Genomic DNA, 15,126 nt, shown 5'->3' with positions numbered 1-15,126 from the left:
TTGCATTATCCTATCATGACATTAAATAAAGGGGTGAAAATTCAAACTTTGTTAAAAAGGGAATATTGATGAGACAAATGTAATGAGCAGTGGGGTAGGAGAGCTGAAAATAATGCCAATATATTTCACATCTGGCAACCAACGTGCCCTTTTGGTTTCAGATAGTACACGGGTAGACCCAAAGCACAAATTTCCAAGGCCCTCTAGCAGCTATGGCAGCTCATTTACCAGAAGTAATATATTGAGTGTTAACTCTGGAACAATATTCTCGATTCTGACCAAACTAAGCCTCCTAGAACACAGTATACATCAGGGTTTCCTAATGATATAACGGAGTATAATTTAGTTATCTACCATGAGAATAATGGAGATGTCCACACAGTAATTGCAAACGTAAAGTGTTAAGGAAGGTATAAACCCATGTCGGCCATGATACAGCCTACAGAAGTGTAAGTTTAACTTAGAAATGTTAAATCGTTATTTTAACTCCTATTTTTTAATATGTATATTTCATTGAAAATTTTCAGTGAGAAAATAAAGCAACAGACAAAAACGAAAGCAAAAAACCAAAACCAAACAAAAAGAATACTTGAAATTGTGACACAATACAAAATATAGGTATATAAGTAATAGTTTTTCCAACTAATGAAAAATTACTAATGAGACATTATAATTTTTATAACTGCCTTTTGATAGCTGCATTCCAAATATCATTGCATTTATCCAGTTATTTTCACTCCTATTCACATCCAAAAGATCTCACAGTAGAGAAGTCAAAAGGATCTTAAAACTGAAAAGCAGAGCATCCTTCCCCCTACATTTCATGCAGGCCTCACCTTGTATGGAACAAAATCACTCCGCTTGCTTCTCAAGTACACCGACAGATTTCCAAACTTGCAATACTCCACAATCACCATGAGTGGCCCTAAAGGAACAAAATGAGAACAAGATTTAGAGGACTTTCTCGCAGCCTTTCCTCTAGCAACTGCCTATATCAACTGTGGCTAACCTGTAGCCCTCCAGATGTTGCTGAACTCTAAATCCCATTGGCTCCAAGCAGGATGGTCAATGCTCAGAGAGACGGGAGTTAGAGTCCTGCAACATCTGGAGTTCCTCCCCCCTGCTCCATATCACACCTGGAAAATGTGTGGTCCAGCAGGAATGAATCCTCCTTACCATCACTGAAAATGCACGAGGGATCAATGAAAGTATCTGTTCTTGCCTTTCGTTTTGTTCGGTAGGTGTCAAATTGTGCAGGCCTCCTCTGTACATGTTTTATTATATAGTTGCTATCACTTTCCCATACAACATTTTTGTATTTTAAATATTTTATCCCCACCAGAAAGACACTGATTAGCTTACCAGAAACTAATAATAATAATAAAACAGTGAGAAAAGGGTATAAAACTGCAAAAAAACAACAACCCAGTGGCAAAATATTCAGCATTAAAATGGGAGGGCAAATCAATAGACCCAGCATAATTCTGCGGGATTCTATAAATCTCCATTGTATCTTTCTCAACCTAGAGCTTCTTTTTAAAGTTAAATACCTCAAAGGCACAAAGAATCAATAGGTTCTTTGCCTAGTGAAACTTCCCCTCCTGAACCTGAACCTTGGCTTCGACCTTTCACCATTATTTCAGCCAATGAGAAACTGGGTTCATGCATTTGCTGCAATAAGGCCTAGCTTTGCCATAAAACAGGCCAGGAATGGGCAGGGTGAATGCATTCCCCCCCCCCCCAAGCCGGAAGTGGCTTTCTAAGGATGCACAGAAAGGAACAAATAACGCTACCCCACATACACATTGCAACCAAGGAAGGAAAGCTCTGATTTGCTGTTGTTTGCATTGCTGTTTTACGAAACGCTGTGTCTATTTTTGCTACATCTATTTTTGTGGCTTTTGTTTCTTGATTGCTGATCTCCAGGTTGTAGACAGAAGTCTCTGCAGGCCTAGCTGCTTGAAACCCGTTAATGGCAGACTCTGGGGGGTAAAGCAGTGAGCACCACTGAGCTATGCCCTCTCCACAAAGTAGCAAAAAGCAACACTTACCTCCCGGTTTTGTGCAGGCCCCAAGTAAATTGACCACGTTGAGATGATGACCAATATGAATGAGGATTTTGAGCTCCGACATCAGTGCCCTATGTTCACTGTGTGTTGCACCCTCTATAAATGAAAAAGAAAGATAGATATTGTCCTGTCTATTGAGTAGCAATAAAAGTCCGTTTGCCATCTTCCTTCCAAGTAGGATGGGAAGGGACCACACAATCCAACAGGTCCGTGTGGCTTCTTTATGACTAGTGAGCAAAATCTTGTGTGATCGAACTTAAAGCCTATGTTTATGAAAGCATTTTTATGAACCTAAGAAGGTGCCTTATATCAAATCAGACCACTGGTCCACGTAGCTCAGTGTTGTTTATATATTGCCTGCTAGTGGCTCTATTTCCCTGGAAAATAGTGGCTCTATTCCCTCTTTTCCCTGGAAAAGACCCTGATGTTGGGAAAGATTGAGGGCACAAGGAGAAGGAGACGACAGAGGACGAGATGGTTGGACAGTGTTCTCGAAGCTACGAACATGAGTCTGATGAGTCTGACCAAACTGCGGGAGGCAGTGGAAGGCAGGAGTGCCTGGCGTGCTCTGGTCCACGGGGTCACGAAGAGTCGGACACGACTAAATGACTAAACAACAACAACAATGGCTCTATAATTTTAGAGAGGAGTCTTTCAAAGCCCAAACTTGAGGTGTAGGGGACTGAACATGGAACTTTCTGAACAGGGACATAGCGTGGGTTACCGGTGCCTCAGGGCAGGGCAAGTGTTGTACCCCCTGGTGGACTAGGCAGTGGCCAGTCCCTTTGCCAGCCAGCATCTAATCAAGTGAGTTTCTCCTTGCAAACTAGCCCCAACCTGGGAGCAGAGATAAGGCAAAGAAATGCGAAGCCAAGAGCGCCACTGTGTCGCCTCACCTTCCTGTCCTTGCCACAAGGTGCTCTGGGCACTGCACATGGCTCTGGCAGTGCTTTCCCGCCTTCCTCCTCCTTCCTTCCTCCCTTCCTCCCTCCCTCCCTCCCTCTCAGCCAGCCATGGGGCGGGTCACATGCAGGCGTCCCTTTTCTGGCCACAAGGAGAGGCAGGAGGAGGCACCCCAGCCCCAAAGACCCAGCCCAGACACAGCTTGCCTCCCGGCAGTTCCAGTCTCAGTGAGGGACCCTGTCATGAGGGCACCTGGTTGTACCCCCTCGGAAATTTGCACCCGGGCCCATGACCCTCCCCACCCCTCCCTCATGCTATGCCACTGTTTCTGAATGCAAAGCAGATGCTCTTTCACAGAGCTACTGTGAGGGTCGGCTCCTTGCTTGAAGGAAGCCACAAGAGGGAGCAAGATGGTATTTCATCTTAGTATAACAAAGAAAGCATAGTGCATTTAATGTGCTTAATGAAAATTTAACAGAGAATAGGCATAAACCAGGCTTCCTCAACCTCGGCCCTCCAGATGTTTTGAGACTACAATTCCTATCATCCCTGACCACTGGTCCTGCTAGCTAGGGATCATGGAAGTTGTAGGCCAAAAACATCTGGAGGGCCATGGCTGAGGAAGCCTGGCATAAACAGTGGGCAGAAAGCATGTGTGGACTTCAAAATATCTAACCAAGTTCAAAACAATCTAATGAACTGGGGAAAGAAACTCATTGCTTAATGGAAACAATTAATACAATAAAAATGAATATACAGTATTCTCCCAATATTCTATTACTGTTATGAAAGCTTCTCACCCCCTAGGTTGAACTAAGTGAGAAAAGATTGGCAAATTTATATCTTGTAGCTATATCCAATAGCTACAACCAATTGAGGTCTTACATTGTCATCAACAAATGCTGATTGCCCAGAACATCGTTCATAGGTGAATTTTAGTTCTCAAGCCTCACCTTTAAGCATTTTGACTGCAACAGTCCGGCAGGTAGTCATTTTATCGATTCCAAATGCATCTGCTTCAATCACTTGGCCAAAGGCTCCCCGACCAAGCGGCTTACCTGGAGACAAAATTCAACAAAAAGATAAACTTTCAAAAGATTTCTACTGTCCAAGCAATTGAAGGGAGCTGGCTACGTATTTAGCAAACAAGGCTGGTGGATCGTGCTGCAATGAAGGCAGAGAGCACCACAGCTATAAAGGGAGCAAACATAAAAGCAGAATCCTGCCACCTCACATGTTGTGTTACAGTATAACATACACCTCAGTGTCAACCAACGTTTCTGGAAATGGCATCAAAACAGGAAGTCCAGAGCACGGGGTTCCCAATCGTGGTATGTGGCCCACCAATGGTCTGCAAGCTTCATTTAGAGGTGGCCCCTGACCCGTCTAGGGTTTTGCAGTTATAGAGAGACGATAGCACACCTAGTAAATTAAATGCTCATATTCAGTACTTTGTTTACTACAAAAGGAGGTGCCGGTACTCACTGTGAAGTTGTTACAGTAAATTTCACACTTTTTAACCGAAAAGAGAGACTGTGTACCCTTGAGTACCCCGAGGGGGGAAAGCACTGCTCCTATTGATTTTTAATTGTATTTTTATTGCTTATTTTATTTCTTGAATTTTAATGCATACAACTTGAAATCCATGGAATTCAAATTATAACACAAAATATCCAATAAATAAAAGCAGCCATAAAAATGCAATTTTAAAAAATCAAACAGCATTGCATTGCAACTGCTACAAAAGGCAGAAAAATCATTATGTGCCAAGACTATGTTTTTAAAAAAAAAAAGTTTGGGCACCGCTGGGCTCAAGTGATTTTGTCTCTAGGCTGTTGAACTGGAGAACAGTAGGCAGCACAGTTCAACAGAATCAGGGAAACTAGGCCCTCTAATTTGTAAGCACTGCTTCATAGCCCCAGAAGTGCGCCACTATGATGTAGACACTCTGTAACAATGGAATGTTACTTTGCATACCCTTATGATTACTCCTTTTTTAAAAAATTACAAAAAAATCTTGTGTTCCCAAGACCTCCAGTGCTGAGGTCTGGTTATGAAATTAAAGCCTAAGGAGTCTCCTGGGAAATTCCAACTCCACTCTAGGTATTTCTTGAAAACCTGAAAGTTTCAGCGCATACATGGTGCTCTCCAGTGGATAGTGAACCAGGAGTTCCAAGCTCCAATCAGAGCACACAATGACCTCCATATTAGATATTAGGATAGCTCAGATGTGTTAGAGTGTGGTGCCAATGCTGCAGGTTCGATCCCCGTATAGGACAAGTTCTTTATGCCTGCACTGCAAGGGGTTGGACTAAATGATCCCCAGGGTCTCTTCCTATACAATTCTATGATTCTATCACGCATTTCCAAAACCAGCACTTAATTAAAGCAGCCTCTGATTTCAAGTTTAGAGGGACATTTCACTTGCTCATTTGTAACGAGACCCACCTAGCTTTAGCCTATCTCTGGGGAATTCCCATGTGTTGGCATCGTAAGGGAGACGTTCACATTGTTCATCCATAGGGACTTCATCAGGATCCATAATGATAGATAGGTAGCCAGTCTTTAGTTCTCCTCCATTGGCCTGAAAAAATAAAAGCAGTAATAGTGCAAATTAAATACAATTATCCTTATGCTTGGGCAATGAACGGTGGGTCACATTTACTGGCATTATGGAAGTCTGGAACTTTTTTTGTTTTTTTGTCCACAGGAATGCAAGTATGCAGTTTTGCCCCAGAAACATTGCAGGACATGTGCCCACAAATCATTGTTAATTACTTGCTTTATTAATTTCTGGAAAAGGTCTTCTTTTTTTCCCCCTCCACCAAATGCCTGGTCAATTAAAAAGCACAATTTATGTGCCCTCAAATTCCAGGAAAGAATGTGATGGTACCAAGAGGAAAAAATGCGGCTGTTGATTTAAAGACAATGCAAGAAACAACACAAAAGAGTCCCCATCAGTTTTCATTTGCCATGCAAGATTGATGCCGATGGGACAGTGGGAGAATGGTTTCATTACCCGCTTAACGGTCCGGAGAATGATTACGAGGAGCAACCAGAAGAACATGGCAATTACGGCCGTTCCAACCAGAATAATGAGCTCGAGGTTCGTTTTCTCATCAGTGCCTGGGAAGAGACAATCAAACAGTTCATTGATAGTAGCCCAGAGCAGGTCATCAGCTGAAGTACTGAAAGAGGTTCCTTGTCTGAGAACAAAAATGTTAGGAGTCCAACACGTAGCAAGTCAACGAAGACAAAAATGTGTTAAAGGGAAAGTGTATGTAGGACACTTCAGTACACAGCACAAATCCCTCCACTGGAACTCGAGGTGAATTGACCCAAGAGCAGTCCATAATACTGGTCAGTCAAGGCATTCTCTGATTGATTGATTCATCTCCTCACTCTATGAAATAAACCAAGTTGTGCACACTGGTATGTGGTAATATTGGTCTCCCAGCAAGGAGTAAAGAACTGAGCAGATCCAGTCAAAGTTAAGCACTTTTAGGTGTAATCATATGTTCCTGCAGAAAGCCCTGGGATTTTAAAAGTGCTTTAATTTTGTTGGATTGTGCCTTTTGTCTCCGGATAAATTTTCCAAAATTTCCAGTATTTCCAGTATTTCCAAAATTTCCAGTATTTATACTGCTCTGAATGGATAGAAGCTAACAAGCAGTATTATATCAAGAAATGTTGGGTAACTAATAAGCAGGGATGAACAAATTTGTTTGTTTCAGGTCTCTCAGTTTCTCATTTTTATTATCTTAAAATTTAGTTTTCCACACTTCTGCATCAATTTGCTTTTTTTGTTTTTTGAAAAATTCTCCATGAATTTCTCAACATTTCAGTGTGAATTCTCCTAACACATTTTTGACAATTATACACACATTTCTGCAAGGAATCTCTTGTAATAAAATGCATTTGCTTTCACCAACACATGCATTTAAATGTACACTTTATACATGTGGTTTTTGTCACCATTACTTGGCTGGAGAACTGCATGGCAAAATTCAGAAACATGCAAATATTGAAGGACGGCTGTGTTTTGGAAAGTGAAAATTGGCTAAGTTTGCTTTTTTAAATGCAAACTGAAGTGAATTTATCTCTCATCCCTACTAGTAAGGGATCAGTGGAAACAATTGGGAAAGGTAATCCAGGCTGGGCATGAGATTTTGTTAAATGAGGACTCAATTGCTAGAGGAAGACAGCGCTCCTTGGGAGTAAATGAATCAAGATCCCAGAATGTTGATGGGTGACCTCACCAGCATAGGAAACAGATGTAGGAGGCTCTATACAGATTACAAAGGAACTTGACCAGGTGTAAAGATTAGAATGCCCAAGAGTTTCAGTATCTGATATAGCGTGAGACTCCATCTTAATATTTTCTTAGAATGTCAAAGTGCCTAAACTTGATTTTGTTATAGACAAGGTGCTTTGGCTCAGGGAAGGTGATGTAGGTCCAATTCCCACCATCTTCAGGTAGAGCTGAGAAGATTCCTGCCTGCAACACTTAAAAACTGGGGTCTATCAATGTACACAAAACTAAGATAGATGGCCCAGCAGTCTTATTTAAGTCAGCTTCTTATGGGGCAGTTTACCCTGGAAAACACTGATTAAGCTTATCAGCACCAAAAACGGTTCTGCAATCAACATCAAAAGAACTCATTTCTACCATGAAGTTCACTCTTCACCCCATGGCTCCATATTTCAGCTCTTCCATCACGCAATCTGTGCCTCACATTGGTTTATTGTTTTAACATCAATCGACAGCCTGCGATGAGGCGGGTGATAAATTCCCTCATTCAAATCACTCTCTCACAATCACGTTTCAATTTCTACAAGCCAAAGTAGGCTACGCTCCAGCCAGTCACGTTTGTTGGATAACCGAAAGCACGTATTTACATGGAGGTCTATTTACAGGGACTTTCCATCCCACAAAAAAAAAAATATGTCACATGGCACATCACTTCAATATCCTGCTGCGGACTGTAAGAATAACAGGATATAGCTTTGGATTGCTTGGTTAAAATAAAAATAAAAACAAAACCCTCAGCAGGTCATCACGCTGGGGCAAGGTTTCTTTCACTAGCTGACAACTCTTTTTAAAAAAAATGTGTCTAGGGGTGGCTTGTTAATATGCAAAACAAGAAATTTGATCAGAGATTTTAACAGAAGGGTGAGATCTTTGATGAGTGAATGTGATTCAGTGGAAATATTTATTTTAGGGGGACCACTTACACTTACACAAATGACTGCTCCTGCAATTTACTTCAATGAAGTCAAAGGAGCCACTCAGATATCTTGTTGTGGTCTACCTAGCATCCTCCTAGTCTTTTCTATTTGGATTTTGACACTTCAGCTTACAGTGGTACCTTGGGTTAAGTACTTAATTTGTTCCAGAGGTCTGTTCTTAACCTGAAACTGTTCTTAACCTGAAGCACCACTTTAGCTAATGGGGCTTCCTGCTGCCGCCACGCCACTGGAGCACGATTTCTGTTCTCATCCTGAAGCAAAGTTCTTAACCTGAAGCACTTTTTCTGGGTTAGCAGAATCTGTAACCTGAAGCGTATGTAACCTGAAGCGTCTGTAACCCGAGGTACCACTGTATTTGTTTCTTGGCTACCACACAGTTTCTAGTCTCCCTGACTGGTCTACAGTTCTTACAAACTTATTTCCCTTTAGCCCTGATTCCACTCAACAAACCATGTAGGTCTCAGTGAGCTCGATGGTTTTCTGCAAGAAGAGCTTGCAACATATATTTACATTTAAACCGGGAGGGAAAGGACTATCGAGACCCTGCAGTAATTGATTTTCTGCATCAACTAGATGATCTCTGAGGTACTATCAAATTTTATGCTTCTATGAGAATAAAATATAAATGCAGCAGAAAGTAACACTTTGCAAATCCCAGAGACCCATGGTTCATACCAACCTTCTACTTCAAAAAACGCAGCTGCTTTTGAACAGCCCAGGATATTACAAGCATGGCAAGTGTAGAGACCTTCATCTTCCTTCCTCACCCTCCGTATAGTGAGAGTTCTGTTCCCATCTTTCAAAACAATACCTTATAAAAAAAAAAGACACAGATACAAATGTTTCTTTCATTGCCTTTGTTAATTTGACTTGGTCTTTGTTGTTCAGACAAAGATGCCGATAAATGTGGAATTTTGTAAGGGTTTTCTTATCTTTCATGAGGCTTGTACAGAAGCTCTGTATTTTATACACTCCAAACCCCCACTTTGACTCTTCCATCCAGCCATGAGCCTCATTTAATCTCAACCAGAGCTCACCAGGATTAAGCCCCAGAACCTGCTTTCAGTGATAAGGATTAGCCAAAAACCCCAATGATAAAGAGGGGAGTTCCTCTGACAATGTGAGCAAGGAAAGCCTAACCACACATTTGGCATTAGGAAAGGGCTTTCAGATCAAAGGGCATGTCTTCAGCACAGGCAAGAGCTCTCTCTATATATATTCCCTTTGGTTAATTTTACAGTGGCTGGATGGAATTTGATTATCAAGGCCGGCCCTACCATTAGACAGTGAGACAACTGCATCAGGTGACAGATGCTGGGGGCCAGCAGTGGCAGCTCCCCGCTTTCCCGAATTCCCCTGATCAGGGGCATTCAGCCCCTAAAGTAGCCTGCTGTCCTCAAGTGCACTGGAGGACATTATGCAATTGCATTATCCCACTGACAGTCCAGGCAGCTGAAATGGGGTGGGGAGCATGTTGTCCTTTGTCTCAGGCAGCCAAATGTATTGTGCCAGCCCTGATCTACCTGCAGAATTCTCCATATCCAGCGCACTTATAAAGCTCTCTAAGAACCAAAGAAAAGCTTTGCTGGACCTACCAAGCCCAGCTCTGTTTCTTATGATGGCCAACCAAATGCCCAAGGGAAACCCAAAAGCAGAATAGGAGGGCAATGGTCCTCTCCCACTGTTATTCTGGGATGCAGAGGCATGATGCATCTGATCCTCAAAACAATACAGGGCCATGGCGACTAATATTGAAATGAATGTGCACAGATTGAAGCAGGATGTTTCAAAACCAATCTAAGCAGGTTAGTTGAATGCATGTACAGGGTCCTCCTCAGGGTCCTCTGAGCACACAGACAGAGGCCTCTGTGCACATAACTGTACGCATGGAGATCTTTGTCCAGGGGTTCAGCGCATATGTGTAGATTGGGGGCAGAGCCTAAAGCCACAACGCCAATGCTCATTCACCAATGCAACAGGTATGGTAAAAATAAAGGCTGATAAAAGTAATAGTGTGTCCCACCAAATATCAGGAGCACAGAAAGCACATTATGCAAAATGTACTTTTTGGTCAAGGAATAAATTAGGAATTACAAGGGTTAGCCACAGGACAGAACACTCGGCCTCACCTGAATCTTCAACAAGGGTTACGTTGTTTTTAAACCATGTGATGAGTGGAGAAGGAATTCCATTTGCTACACAAGATACTTCTATAGTTTCACCAATATTTGTTGTTTGATTCTCAGGGTTTCGGGTGATTGCAGGTGCCACTGGTTCTGTTGCGGTGGTGGGGGATAAAAAATTCAGGATTTTAAAATGCAACTTATGAATTACAATTCTGAAGCAGCTGGTAAGTCATGGTACTGTTGGAGCACGAGCTACAAAATGAACATCTATAGCAGATTGGACTTTTGCACTTCCCAACTATTATCAAAATACATTTTAAAATGAATTATTTTGAGGGGGAGGCAATACATTTGAATGTTTAAACTAACATTTTTATGCGGATTTCAAAACCTATAGATTAATCTGGAATTGAGCTATTATGACTAAACTCATAAAAATGAGTTTTTATGAGTTTAGTCACAATCATGACACAAGAGAGTTTCCATGGGTTACCTTGAATAGCGAGGTGTTTGACAAGGCAGTGCCGTGTTTTGGTCTTTTTGTTCTGGGCTATGCACACGTAATCCCCGCTGTCCTGGAGAGAAACATTACGGAGCATGAGTTCCATGGTGATGTTCTCTCCATTGGCTCTCGCAACTGTGGCATTCAGCTTCTGAAGAGCGTCCAGGTTCTTGCAAACGGGCAAAGGCAGCCTGCCAAGCCGCACCATGGAAGCGTGAGGACTCAGCTTAAACCAAGTCAGGTTTTCAAAAGTGAACTTGTCTGCCATACACTGCAAGGAGACATTGTGCTTCTCAGTTGGCTGACTCTTAGGCTGAAGGTTAATTTCAAGTCCTCCTGCAAACACAAATGGAGGAACTGGGATCAGTCATGCTGAGAAACATTTTGTATTGAGATGTGCAGCTAACACTTTCATTCTGGAAGTGGCTAGACTTCAATTTCCAGCTCATTACTATATTTATTTTAATTGTGTCTATACTGTTTAATCATCAAAACCTCTAAGCGGTTTTCTTAAAGCTATATAAAATAGACATTAAACTACCAATAAAATCAGGTGCTAAAAAGAAGATGAGCTAAAAAATAGTAATCTAAATATAAGTAAAATCAACCGTTTTTAAAGGATATGCATAATAAAAAAAATGGCAATCAATGAAAACAATACAGTGAATGAATCTTCACAATATGAATTGCCTAATATGATTGGTTTGTATTGGTGCTGACACAAAGCAATCCAAACTCAAAACACAAAATACCTGCTAACAGAATGCCCACTGATTGTCATTCGGAAAAGACTGATTGATTGAATCAAATGCTTAGGAAATCTAACATTCTCCTCTGTACTCATTAATGAATAGTGTAGCACCCAAAACAGTTGAAATGGATTTGCCCTTCCACCACAGTGTTTGTGAGAAGACTACATGTAAAGACAGACAACCACATACTTCTAATCAGGCTCCACCCCTTGGTAACTCCAATCACCAGATCTTTCCTACCTCACACAAAGGCCTGGTATGAATGCAACAATAAGCAATGTCTGGGGATTGTCCATCCTGCTCTCATCCTTTAACCCATGAGGAGATGGGAAGCTTTTGATTCTCATTTCAATGAACCACAGTTAACAGCACTCTACCTCTGAACTCTAAACTGTGTTAAACCTTAACTATGGTTAGTTAAGACTAACTGCAGTTTGTCTGAGTTAGGATATGATACCTAACTGTGGCTGTTTTAAAACAGATGTGAAAGCTTCCAAACTCCTCTTCCTGGCCATGCCAGAGGAGTAAAGGGGAGAAGGGGATTGCATGAGCATGAGTTTTGCTGCTGATCATTTCCATAACAATAAACTATGGCTTATCATTCTGTCCAAAGTGGGCAGTGACTGAATTCCTCTTTGGGGAGAAAGGGGCAACTGGATCCATGGTCAGCACTGACTATAGCATTCCTGGACTTAGCAGTATATCAGAGATACTGCTTGGGTTAGATCCAATCCTGCTCTACCTCTGCATCTGTACCATGGATAATTTAGGAGTAAAAATCTGTTTCCAATCCTGGATTACTCTCACTGAAGTTACGCCAGCTTTAACATGATGGCTCATATAAAAGCACCGTTTTCTGTTTTGCTACATCAAAATCATAATTTTAATTGACATTTCACATTTCACAATCAGAATAGGAAGTGAGTGCTCAAAGTTTGGTTTCCATCTTAAAAGAGTAAAAATGATCCTAAAGACGAACAGCACTTTCACAGAACTATTCTAGGATATCATTATTTTTAAAGGAAATGGTAAATAGCACAAGTTTCAAAAGAAAATCTAGTGCGAAGGTTCAACTTCCCTGCACATATCCTAGCAGTCTTACATATATTTAGGAGGCATTTTTATATACGGGCAGCATTAATGAAACACATATCCATTTTGCCAATGGCCACACAATCATTGAGCTATACTTACTGGTAACATGAAAGGAAATGACCCTCTCGCCTTCTCCAACTTTGTTACTAGCCACACATCTGTACAAAGCAGATACATTTGCTGCTTGAATTGTGAGGGTGCTTACAGTCTACAAGAGAACAAGTCAAGTGGTTACATACCTCACAGGCACTAAAGGACTTAACCAAATCTCACACAGTAAGTCAGCCAAATATATCACCATGGAGCTATAGGGTGTCATAAATCCCAAGGCAACACAGCCAAACCATTGTTTTAGGTATCTGAAGCTTCCTTGCCCAGCTGGTTACCCATTTTGGCAAACAAAAGTGAAACTGTTTAACCTTCCTAAACCATCTTCCTACAATGGCCAACACAGATCTTGTTGTCAGTACAGATATTGAATCAAGAAAAACTGAAAATAGACAACTTTCTCCAGCATTCTTTCTGTAATACGATGGTCATCACTGAGCTTATTTATACCAAAGTCTTCAACAGAATGTATTGCCTGCTTAGGATTTCAGCCATAAACGTCAACCCTAAACACACTTAGGGGGAGGTCTGTAAGTTCACTGGTAGAGGATCTGCTTTGCATGAAAAGGTTCCAGGGTCAATCCCAAGCATCTTCAGATAGGACAGGGAAATCCTGGAGAGCCTGTGCCAATCAATGTAGACAATACTGAGCTAGATAGACCAATGGTCTAACTCAGTATATGGCAGCTTCCTATCTTCCTTGAGCGTTCTTAATTCACTCACAGGAGCACAGACAGAGCAGGAAAAGAAAATTAGCAAAGCAGCTGCAATCTCCTATTCAGGAACCACCACTCTCACACTAAGTCATACTTTGTCTTAGCATTACATGTGTGGGCCTGGTCAATGGGAAAAGGCCTAGGATTGTGCTGTTAAGTCTCCCAAGGAAGGGTCAAATGCCATTTATCATAGTTCCACATGCAGTAGGTAAAGGTAAAGGGACCCCTGACCATTAGGTCCAGTCGCAGACGACTCTGAGGTTGCGGTGCTCATCTCGCTTTATTGGCCAAGGGAGCTGGCATACAGCTTCCGGGTCATGTGGCCAGCATGACTAAGCCGCTTCTGGCAAAACAGAGCAGCTCACAGAAACGCCGTTTACCTTCCCGCCGGAGTGGTACCTATTTATCTACTTGCACTTTGACGTGCTTTCGAACTGCTAGGTTGGCAGGAGCAGGGACCGAGCAACGGGAGCTCACCCCATCGCGGGATTCGAACCACTGACCTTCTGATCGGCAAGCCCTAGGCTCTGTGGTTTAACCCACAGTGCCACCCGTGTTCCGTCCACATGCAGTAAGCTGTGGTTAAATAACTTTGAAATCCCTCCTGCCATGATTTAAACATTTCCACCTCTGAAGGCTTTTATAATTTGCAATTCTAATTCTAATTTGTAATTGTATTTACCTTGTCTTCCCCCAATTTGTTTGCTCATTTTTATCGTGCATTTCAAAGCATGTGTCTGTGTTGACACATTTTAGGAATTTATATTAAAATATTACAGGTGTAATCCTCTGCATGCTTACTTGAGAACAAGTTCCACTGAACTTAATGGAATGTACTTCAGAGTAAATGCACACAAGATTACGAGGTACACCAATATCTGTCCCATTTTACAGGTGAAAAAATGAGGCTGAAAGAGAGAACCTGAGGTCACCTTGACATATAACAGGGCTGGGATTTACACCAAGTCTCCATTGTCCAAGTCTCCCTCACTAGACCACATGGCTCTCAGTTTCATGACCACACTCCTTCATACCCTGAATTTCAAACAGGAGCTAGATAATGACTGCCTCACCTTCATTTTCCCAGCAATAGCGACAAACTGTGTTTTTTCTGTTTCAATTCGATTTCCACCTCTTCTGTCGTTTATGTCTTTCCACTTCTTACAGGCGTAAGGATTGTTCCCCAGTCCAGCTTGGCTGAGTGGAAAAGAACACATAAACAAACATGACCCTTCAAGTTTCCGTTTGTTCGTATCAACAAATGCCCAAGATGTATGCCCATAAGGTAGAGACAGGTACATCGGGCACTGTGACAGAACTTTTTATACTGCAAACTTGGATTACAGTCCACTAGACTCCCTATGAAAGCTGTGAAGGAGGTGTGAGAAATGAACATCAGTCCCTCTTATACTGAACTCAGGTGGCTGAGCGTCAACAAGACAGGAGCCATAATGGAGCTTATAAGAAATAAGAGGCTTGGATCAGCATGGGTAGGTGAACTCTGGAGAAAGCAAGAAAGGGGGTAAAAGGTAAAGGTAAAGGGACCCCTGACTAATTGGGTCCAGTCATGACCGACTCTGGGGTTGTGGCGCTCATCTCGCTTTA

The 15,126-nt window shown here is 41.9% G+C and overlaps 1 protein-coding gene and 1 long non-coding RNA gene across 2 annotated transcripts in view; both read right to left on the bottom strand.

Annotated features, from left to right (window-relative positions):
- The window catches only part of LOC310770367, a 193,056-nt gene that overhangs the window by 120,841 nt on the left and 57,089 nt on the right, over positions 1-15,126 (bottom strand). The gene's annotated exons all lie outside the window — the stretch shown is intronic.
- KDR (kinase insert domain receptor) overlaps positions 1-15,126 on the bottom strand; it is a 48,260-nt gene that overhangs the window by 11,830 nt on the left and 21,304 nt on the right. Inside the window, exons 11-20 of the mRNA XM_083630096.1 lie at positions 14,595-14,718; positions 12,797-12,905; positions 10,842-11,186; positions 10,352-10,498; positions 8,902-9,033; positions 5,992-6,098; positions 5,421-5,556; positions 3,926-4,030; positions 2,052-2,165; positions 837-925 (exon numbers count right to left, since the gene is read on the bottom strand). Of these exons, the coding sequence (XP_083486222.1) occupies positions 837-925; positions 2,052-2,165; positions 3,926-4,030; positions 5,421-5,556; positions 5,992-6,098; positions 8,902-9,033; positions 10,352-10,498; positions 10,842-11,186; positions 12,797-12,905; positions 14,595-14,718 (1,408 nt within the window). The remainder of the gene's footprint in view (positions 1-836; positions 926-2,051; positions 2,166-3,925; positions 4,031-5,420; positions 5,557-5,991; positions 6,099-8,901; positions 9,034-10,351; positions 10,499-10,841; positions 11,187-12,796; positions 12,906-14,594; positions 14,719-15,126) is intronic.

This window comes from Podarcis filfolensis, assembly GCF_964270895.1.
Source record: "Podarcis filfolensis genome assembly, chromosome: 9".
NCBI lineage: Eukaryota > Metazoa > Chordata > Lepidosauria > Squamata > Lacertidae > Podarcis > Podarcis filfolensis.
This window is presented reverse-complemented; position numbering and strand designations above follow the sequence as displayed.